This window comes from Asparagus officinalis, chromosome 4 (assembly GCF_001876935.1).
Source record: "Asparagus officinalis chromosome 4, Aspof.V1, whole genome shotgun sequence".
In the NCBI taxonomy this organism is placed as follows: domain Eukaryota; kingdom Viridiplantae; phylum Streptophyta; class Magnoliopsida; order Asparagales; family Asparagaceae; genus Asparagus; species Asparagus officinalis.
In genome coordinates this window covers 53,041,046-53,051,523 of record NC_033797.1, presented here as the reverse complement: position 1 = coordinate 53,051,523, position 10,478 = coordinate 53,041,046, and the positions used below count along the sequence as shown (strand labels likewise).

Here is a 10,478-nt window from a genome sequence, read left to right as displayed (position 1 = left end):
CGGGTGGTGAGTTGGGTAAAGTGAATTGCGCATGGGTTCCCCCGGCGGAGAAGAAGTACCATGCACGAGCTCCTTCATACAAATTCCTAATCTGAGCTAACGCCGGGTTAGGATTACCAACATAGAGTTGGTCATACCCAAACTGTCTGGCGAACCGTGAAGGCATGTAAGGCTCGATTATGCACTTCTCCCGCGAGCGATAGACCAGGTAGCCCAACCTGATCATAAGAAGCCAGCTGAATGTACCCTCTTCCAAAGAAGACGAGCCTTCAAAAAGAAAATCCATGAAGCGTGCATCCTCCACATCAGCTCCGTCAAAGTTAGGAGCACAGCAGAAAACCCGGTAATTATCTTCCCGGGATAGAAGCTGTCGAGCCCTGACTATATAAGAACTAGTCCACGTGGCCGACTCCAATCTCTGTACGAAGGGAGTATAAGCATCATCCCCCTCATGCACTCCCGTCATCAAGGAAGGGCAATGCAACACGAACCAGGCCACTAAATATGTATACGGCATTGGTACACGTGGTTGAGGAGCTTTCCCAGCTTTCTTCTTAGTAGCTTTGACTCCCGAAGCACTGAGAAGTTCTGAAGTCAATACCCTCAGGCCGTTCTGGATACAGCCAACCATAGCAGTAAGGAGACTCACAGGTCTCCCATGCGCTAGCAAAACAGCTGGGTACACAACCTCAGCTAATATTGATTCTATTGGTCTTGACGGTACCACACACCGCTTCAACCAAATCATGAAGAAGCCTGCAAGTAGAGCGGTGTCAGAAATAGGGACTGTGGCTTGGTAGTGGAAACTTTCAAATTCGACGCCAGCTTCAAAATCATCCTCGGCATGCTCAGTCTTATAAGTAACACCAGGAGCCTTAATCCGAGCCTTGGCGTCCTTAAGTGAGACAACTGCGACACGGGATACGACTACATCTTTCCGATTTAAGTTTTGAAAGAGGTAGTCTGCCCAGGTGGTATGCATAATGCCCCCTCCACGCATCCCAAAGACTTGGGCGCATATGTGGAAGTGGCACATCAATTCCCAGAAAGTAGCGTATCAGTGGTGGGAATAAACTCCTCGTAGGGCGTTTTTCCAAGCGGCAGCCCCGACACTGCCTGCATCTCATGGAGAGCAAAACCTAACTCTCCTGCAGGTGTGAAGAATGTGCAGCTGTCAGGGTTATATTTCTCCAACATAGGGAAGAAATTGTGAAGACTCTGCATGACTCCCCGTCGTGTAGCTAACACAGGGACTGTAAGACCCGATTGAGCGAGAGAGTCCTTAAGCTCCTCAAGAACAAAGTCGACCATGCGGGTCCACCAACCTCCTTCGCCAGAACAGACCCATCCAGGGGATCTAAACATCTGGGTAGAGAATTCACCCTGAGTTGCAAGGAATTGGCAGATAAAAATGTTCGCTGGACGTGGCACCTCCGGAACCAGCTCTTTCTTCTCAAACAAACCAGGTTTTAACCCCTTGAGTTGTTCCCCGATTTGTGTACGAGCCCGTCGACCAAATCTAAGCGACACGTTCTCCTTCTCCTTTACTATGTCAAAGGTCAAACCCCGACGACAGCTCACATTCAAAAAGTAAGAGAGAGGGTACATCCTCTTCATGTTTGGGAGGAATAAGAAGCTATTATCAGCTCTCCACAGCAGCTTCGAATCTTCCACATATGTGAGATGGTCATCGACTGGTATGCGGTCTCCAAATATGAATGCTGGTTTGGGAAACTGGTCACGACCAACAGGGGTCTCCAAGTCCAAGTTAGTTATCAAAATCCTGAGAGTAGAGCATTGAGGGAATTTAATCATTTCCGCCCTTTCCGAATCAGGAAAAGTACACAATGGAATCCTGTTCTGAAGACCGAATAATTCATTCGGGTCAGGTCCACCAATATATCCGAAATGGTGCTCTTGTGAAAGCGGCACGTTTGGGAGAAGCACTGCATAATCAAAAGCAGAAGTTAGTAGCTAGAAGCGAGCTATCGACATAAAGACATAGTCAGAAATACAAAGGCTCATGTCGAAATCTCCAACGCGAAGGTCGAGCCTCGCGTCAGAAATCTCCAACGCAAAGGTCGAACCTCACGTCAGAAGTTTCAAAACGCGAGAGTCAACCTCGTGTTGAAAAATTTGAACGCGAGGGTCGAGACCCACATGGGATCCCAACCCCGCGTTTTCATTGAGTTAAAACGAGTCATCTGCCTCGTTATCAAGAACCCATCTAGGGTTTTCAGAGAACTTGCCAAGGCAAGTTATTTCGGTTGGCACTCACCACGACAGGGAAGCCCCCGCAGCAGCGGTGACGACGACGATGTCCCCGCATGAACAAGAGCGCCGCCGGCGTCCTCAGCCGACGGCACTTCAGAAGTCACTCCGGCAGAAGGAGACAAAGTTCGTCGGAGATTTCACTGAAATCAAACGAGAATTCTCGTTCTTGGAAATAGCCGAAAGTCTTGAAAGTCAATTGACTTTTGACGTGACCGTTCAGGTCTAGTTATAACAGCCGTCAAGCTGTTAAGAGGGCACGGGATTCTAGGAAGTGAATCCCAACCATCTCCAAAACGCGAAGCTCACAGTCGCGTTCAAATTTCACAAGTGCAAAGCTCTAGCTAACGTCACGAAGGCTCGAACCTCGCGTTTCAAATATCAAACGCGAAGGTCACCCCAGCGTTGCAATTCTTCTAAACGAAGAACATGCACTTGTAAGCTCACTTAACAGAGTGTTAATCAAGACCTCTTTATTTCTTCAGCAGAATTCAAATTCTCATTGGGTTAATACTGCACCCCAAAATCCACTTATCAATTCTCAAGAATAGAATGATAAGTCTCCAAATCATTGCCAATTTATTAGCTCTCCTCAGCAGAGCAATAAATAACTTGTTTTCAGTGGAGTAACAAACTTCCCCAAAATCCTACTCAAATCACAAGTATCACAATTCATCGCTCCGATGATAAAACACATAGCAGTTCTCCCCTGTGAGACGCTATAATATTCTTTCCCCACAAATGTCACGTTAAAATTACACCTCTGACAAAATCAACTTATCGATTCTCGTCAATAGAACGATAAGTCCTCAAAATTGCCCTGATCGCAATATTTCTTCTGTCACGTTAAAATCACACCTCTGACAAAATCAACTTATCGATTCTCGTCAATAGAACGATAAGTCCTCAAAATTGCCCTGATCGCAATATTTCTTCTGTCACGTTAAAATCACACCTCTGACAAAATCAACTTATCGATTCTCGTCAATAGAACGATAAGTCCTCAAAATTGCCCTGATCGCAATATTTCTTCTGTCACGTTAAAATCACACCTCTGACAAAAATCAACTTATCGCTTCTCGTCAATAGAACGATAAGTCTTCAAAATTGCTCCGATCGCAATATCTCTCTTGCTAAGTTAAAACTACACCTCTAGCATTTATAGACTTCTTTCAGTGTTTAAAGCAAAACATAACACAGGAAGAATTCTATTAGTCAACCCTATTATGGGAGTATTCGTCCTCAGCAGTTTGAAACTTTCTAGAGTTGTCTTAAATGATAATAAAGAGAGTTCTCTGCAACAGAACCATTGTGGAGGTATATTCTAAGTCAGGAATACATCTCAGGCATTTCTCGTGACTTGTATTTAAAATCAAAAAATGATAAATGCAAGAAACAATGAGAAGTCAATATCACTTTTTATTCAAGAACCAAAAGAAAGTGATACAAAACAAACTTTGTTCTTGTCAAAAGAACATTACAGAAGCCAAGCTCACTCATGCATTAAATCAAAAGAGATGAGTTGAGCCTTGAGTTCAGCTAGCTCCGCCTCGTGGTTAGCTCGCACCATAGCTTCAGCCTTTGCTCGGAGTTCATCCTCGCTGGGTATGATGATGGCCGCCATTTCCTTTCTGACGTCTTCCAGAGCCTGAGCTTGTGCATGATACTCCAAAGTACTAGCTGCATTCTGGGTACTAAGGATGTTGACAATGCCTTCTTCGCGGGAGAGTTCAGCTTTCAATCGCAGGACTTCGGCTTCAGCTTCAACCAGTCTGTCCCGAAGCGAATTCATAGAAGCAGTTGAGCGTTCTAGTTCTTCTCGCTTCCGAGTGTTACGCTCACGAAGCTCTGCAATCTGACGCTCTTTTTCAGCTAAGTCCCGTTCTAGCGTCTCTCGGTGTATCACCTCAGCGACCTGAAGACTAGCCAAAGTGGACATAATTTGCGGCTGAAGGTCACTATGGCCCATGGTCTCGAAGCGTTGTAATTTCTCCTCCAAACGAAGGATAATCTCTGAGCAGCGTTCGAACCATTGAGTTTCGCCCACACTCCTGACCCCGTTTAAGCCTGCTTCCAGCAGAGGTCGAAAGGAGTTCAAAGTTCCTTGGCCATTCATCAGGGACTCAACTACCGTCTTCGCAAGACTGTTTAGATACACCAAGGAGATTTGAAGGAATTTAGGTGCATTAGCGAGACTGACAATTGCACCCGAAGATACCCCTTCAGCAGCTGAGATTGAGGCATTAAGATGATGACTAGCAGGCGATCCAGGTGCTGAAGCTGCAGAGGCGATTGAAATGTTCAATTGCGAAGGGCTTGAGGTCAAAGCCATCAATGCTTTCGCTTGAGAAGAGCTCGGCCCAGCCTCCGTTGGGGTGAGTGAGATCTTCATCACCGCTTTTGGTGAAGCAGCTACTACAGAAGAGTCAGGCACTTAACCTTCAGCTCGCGATTAGAACTCCCAGTTTTCCGAATGAGGGAGAAGAATCGCGTGGAACTGATCACCCAAGCTTCTCATGACACTCTTAGGACATTGGTTTCGGACGCTCGGCTTGAAAGCCCAAGCCGTAGGCCAATAGTCAAACCTGGATACCTCTTCGGGGACTTTGTTGACTTTGACGCAAGCACTGCGTATGATGGGGACTATAAGTGGCTGCGGAAGGTTGAGGACCGCAACCTTTTCTTGCCCAATATGGAGAGGATGTTCCCCATATCTTATTTCCAGTGCGCTTCTACTCTGACTTTCTATGGGGTCCGCACCGTTGGTTATAATCGGCAGGTGACAGCTTTACGGCCGAGTTTATTTGCTAAGGAGTATCCCCTTGGCGAAGTACCCAGTCCGGCAAAGACCTTCGTTAAGAGTTTCTTGGAAAAGAAAGGAGAGTTTCTCGCGCAAGGATTTAGAACTCCTGGCTGGGTTCATTCTCCGGCGGCGGGATGGTGGGCCCAGATGACCAAGTTTGTTCTGAAAGAGTTGGAAACTCCTCTTGCCCAAGCTGGATTGCTAGTTCCTGTGCGGGCTACTGAGTTCGGGATTATCCAGAGCCACTTTCATTTCTTCTCCATACTGGAGAAGTATAATCCTGATAGTTGCACTTTCTTCACCCCTGTGGGGGAGCTAGGCTTCGCCCTTCACGAGATGCACGAAGTCTCGGGTCTTATTCTCGGGGATTTGCCGTATGAAGAGTTCGTTCCGGGATCGGCAGAACTCCAGATTTTAAAGAAGACCAGTCCGGAAATTTATGCCACTCTCTGGGAAGTCATGTGTCACTTCCACATTTGCATGCAGCTGACGGGGGTCCGTGGAGGCGCGGCTTCATCAGCAGAAAGTTTTCTTTTCCCAGCTGCTCTTGTCATAGGAGGATCAGCCGCTCGTTGTTCTTCCACTGGAACGGGCTCAGCTCCTTGTTCCTCTTCCTGTTCGGCAGGCTGACTCTCGATGGATAGAAACTCATCGATCCCCCTCAAGCGAGACGTCTTGGACCCCTTCCTTAAATTATACATATGCCTAATGTCCTTCAGGCAAGATGTATTCAAGTTGAAGTTGGGAGTCTGGGAAGCGGCGTGATACCAATTGCAGAAGCTCATAGAGGTGTAGGAGTTGGCAGTTTTCTGGGGAAGCTTGAAGATGGCTTTGGTACAACCTGCTACAGAATAATACCAAGCCCTGGCTCCTTCATATAAATTGCCTATGACTGAGAGTTGAGGACGAGGGTTCCCAACGTATAACTGATCATACCCAAATTGGCGAGCGAACCTATAGGATTGGTAAGGTTCAATGAAACAGTTGACGCCTTGCCGAATGATCAGGTAGCCTGGCCTGATGGATAGAAGCCAATGGAAAACACCCCCGTTCAGATGAGTGAATCCATTAGAACCCGCTACGTCCTGATACTCTGCGCCATAGACGCCGCCCTCAAAATCAGGGAAACAGCGATAGATATGGAAGTTGGTGTCCCGCGCTAAGATTTGGCGGATTCTAACCATGTACCCCCCTTCCCATTTCGCAGACTCTAGTCGCTGAACACATGGGATGAATGAGTCTCCCGGGGGAGAAGCTGCACTCATTATAGGAGGACAGTGGAGCACGTACCAAGCCCGGGGGAGAAGCTGCACTCATTATAGGAGGACAGTGGAGCACGTACCAAGCCATCAAATATATATATGACATCGGCACCCGGGGATTGGGAGTTTTGAAGGTCTTGTGGCCCTCGGACTCCACCTCTGTAACATCAACAAAGTCAGAGGCCAACTCCCGTAATCCATACTGCAGACAACCCACCATAGCACTGAGGAGGCTCACAGGTCTCCCATGCGCCAAGAGGACTGTTGGGTAGACCACCTCAACGGCAAGGGCATCGACCGGCCTAGTAGGGACGACACAGCGTTTGAGCCACAAGACCGGCCTAGTAGGGACGACACAGCGTTTGAGCCACAACATTAAGAACCCGGCTAGCAGCGCTGTGTCAGAAATTGGAATCAGAGCTTGATAATGAAAGCTCTCAAACTCTGTGTGATCCGGGAAAACATCTTCCTTGGCCTCGTTAGTGTAATGGGAGGTAGCGTCGTCAATACGAGCCTGAACCTCTTCCAAAGTACTGACGGGCAATCGGGTCACCGAGGCCCCTTTAGTGGTCAAGTTATGGAATAAATATTCCGCCCAAGACACTTGCTTAATGCCACCTCCACGGGCCCCCGTCAGCTGCATGCAAATGTGGAAGTGACACATGACTTCCCAGAGAGTGGCATAAATTTCCGGACTGGTCTTCTTTAAAATCTGGAGTTCCGCCGAGCCCGGAACGAACTCTTCATACGGCAAAGCCCCGAGAACAAGACCCGAGACTTCGTGCATCTCGTGAAGGGCGAAGCCTAGCTCCCCCACAGGGGTGAAGAAAGTGCAACTATCAGGATTATACTTCTCCAGTATGGAGAAGAAGTGAAAGTGGCTCTGGATAATCCCGAACTCAGTAGCCCGCACAGAAACCAGCAATCCGGCTTGGGTAAGAGGGGCTTCCAACTCTTTCAGAATAAACTTGGTCATCTGGGCCCACCATCCCGTCGCCGGAGAATGAACCCAGCCAGGAGTTCTAAATCCTTACGCGGGAAACTCTCCTTTCTTTTCCAAGAACCTCTTAACGAAGGTCTTTGCCGGACTGGGTACTTCGCCAAGGGGATACTCCTTAGCAAATAAACTCGGCCGTAAAGCTGTCACCTGCCGATTATAACCAACGGTGCGGACCCCATAGAAAGTCAGAGTTCCGAGAGCAACCCCATCTTGATCCTTAACCATGGGCCAATCCATACGCCTCGGGACAGAAGCACATTGAAAATAAGATATAGGAAACATCCTCTCCATATTGGGCAAGAAAAGGTTGCGGTCCTCAACTTTCCGCAGCCACTTATAATCCCCATCATACGCAGTGCTTGCGTCGAAGTCAACAAAGTCCCCGAAGAGGTATCCAGGTTTGACTATTGGCCTACGGCTTGGGCTTTCAAGTCGAGCGTCCGAAACCAATATCCTAAGAGTGTCGGAAGAAGCTTGGGTAGAGTTGTATCTATTTTGTTTTCATTGTGTACCGGTCTTATAAAAAGGCTATCTTTTTATTTCATTGTAACGATTGAAGTTGTAATGAATGCAGCAATGAATACAGCAACTTTTTCCGCAAACAAGCTGGCGACCACAGTGGGAGCCAACGGCATCGCAACCGACGCCGTCGTGACGCAGCCAGCACTCAAGATCGGGGCGAATGAAGAACGCGAGCTCGATCAACAACAGTTCAAAGAAGGCCTCTCTTCCTCCTCCTCCAGATCCGCCTCTCCAAACGGGTACAGAAAGGTAACCTCTTTCATAAATGATTGCAGGTCCTTCGGCTCAAAAATCCGAGACCCCGTTGCCGCCTCTGCACTTGCACCACGTGATGTCCCCGCGTCGTCCAACGTGATCGAGATCGCAGATCCAGACTCCTCTTCTGCCGAAGACGCCCCCGCAGTGTCAAAGAGAGCACGACAAAGACGACGTCAACGTCTTGCTCGTCAGTTGGCCGAGGCTTTGGAGCCAATGGATGGGATCCGCGCGAAGGTCGACCCCCGCGTCAGAAAGTTCAGACGCGTAGGTTGACCCTCGCGTCAACAATCTCAGACGCGCAGGTCGACCCCCGCGTCAAGAAAGATGAAACGACAGAGTCAAGCCCCGCGTTATTGAAATGAGTTTCCTCGTTGAGCTCAAGATCAGAACTTGCCGAAGCAAGTTTAATGACCATGGAGGTCATACTCACCGCCAATCAAAGGGAGTTGGGGCGGCGCATCCGCCTGAGCAGCAGCGCCGCCGGCCGGCGCTGACGAGGCAGATCCTCGAGCCACAGCGGCATCAGATTTGGAAGCGACTGGTTTCTTGGGCGCCATAGAATCTCATCGGAGGAGATGAGCAGTGTTCACCGGAGAGAACGAAGATTTTTCGTTAAAGCTTCAAGAAGAATCGAATGACTCTTGATTTGACCTCTGGCGGTCTATTTATAGACAGCTATGAGCTATCGAATCGTAACGGACGGGATTCGAGGCCAGAATCCCGCCCAAACTCGACCCTCACGTTCGAGTTGGTTGAGCTTCCAAACGCGATGGCTCACGTTCGCGTTCAAAATTCTCAACGCTGGGCTCACCCACGCGTTCCAATCCCCAAAGGCAGAAATTATCTCTGTGTTTGGACCGCTATGTTAGCAACTTCTTGACTACCAAGGCTACAACACGGCCCCTGATAACTAACAGAAGAGCTAACAGCAATCATCAAGGCGAATAAAGCCGGGAAGAAACAAACGACTCCACTGGGGAGTCTATTGGAGGAGTACAGATAGATCACAATCAACAACGGCGAAATCATCTGGCCCGATCAAACGGAGTGAGCAATCAATCCACCAAATTTTGGGATCCAAAGTATTCCGAAAATTCGTCCCAGCCAACCGCGAACTTTCGAAAACTTTGGAGGGGGTTCTGTAGGCTGTCTAAAAATCACAATAGATAGCTTATTCAAACAAGCTCCGACAATGGAGGTCACAATCAGACGACTTCCCAATCACTGCATCCGCAACTCCACAATCACCACAAACAAAAACCCTATTCAGCAGTCTTCACAATCTGCAGTGAAAGTTACGATCTGACGACTTTCACACTCCCCAACAGCTAAAAGTCAGGATTACTGAACAACGGTCCTTGCAACGCTCTACAGAAGAAGTTACAAATCAGCTAACTCCTTCTGAAACGCGGGTGTCATCCCCGCGTCATAACTTTGGAAATGAAGGCGACCCTCGCGTCGTCAAGCCACGACGACCCTCGCGTCGTCAAGCCATAGCGACCCTCGCGTCGTCAACCAACAGCGACCCTCGCGTCGACAATGCACAAGCCAAACGTGAGCGACCCTCGCGTTCAATGGTGTTCAACCAACAGCGACCCTCGCGTCGACAATGCACAAGCCAAACGCGAGCGACCCTCGCGTTCAATGGTGTTCAGCTAACACCCAACTTCGCGTCTCAATTCAAAGAACACGAAGTTGAGTTCTAAACGCCAGAATGGGCGTTTGACTTGTTCAAACATAAGTCGAACGGTTCCAAAACCGTTTATCCCACGTTCTGAGGGGTTTTCACCCACGTAGGAGCGGATATAGGGGTCAGTTACAACCTCTTATCCCCCTATAAAAGCTCAACAAACTCAATTGAGCTGGCGGCTGGCGGCTGGCTCTTTGAAAACAGAAGATTTAGCAAGGATAAAAACCACTCGGGTTTGGAGATTTGGCAGCAACGAAATCCTTAAAGATAGGATTTTTGAATCAATCTCAGAAGATCAAATCTGAGGGGATTCGTCAGCAACAGAATGACAGCTTGATCATTAACCGAATTTTCGGTTCCAACAACTCTACTCACAGAGTTCAAACTCGTTCAGAGTTCTTAAACTCATTCAGAGTTATTCATAAAACTTTCCACGAAAGTTCATCGTTCCCACGAGATAAAGACGGTCGGATCGTCAACGGAGAGCAAGTTCGACGCAATCAATCGAAGGAAGCACTCCATCGCTGCCAAGAAGAACCCAATTTTAAACAAAGGGGAAAACCAAATTCGTTTTCCTCTCTTTTGTAATCAAGTTGTAACCGAGATCAAAGGAATCAAAGTCACATTTTCTTTATTCTCTTCTTTACAATTTTCTCTACATACAAAACTCCC

General features: G+C 48.1%; 1 protein-coding gene across 1 annotated transcript in view; it reads right to left on the bottom strand.

Annotated features, from left to right (window-relative positions):
* LOC109838714 (uric acid degradation bifunctional protein TTL-like) overlaps positions 1-631 on the bottom strand; it is a 3,550-nt gene extending 2,919 nt beyond the window's left edge. The window contains exon 1 of the mRNA XM_020407136.1: positions 524-631. Coding sequence (XP_020262725.1) covers positions 524-631 — 108 coding nt within the window. The remainder of the gene's footprint in view (positions 1-523) is intronic.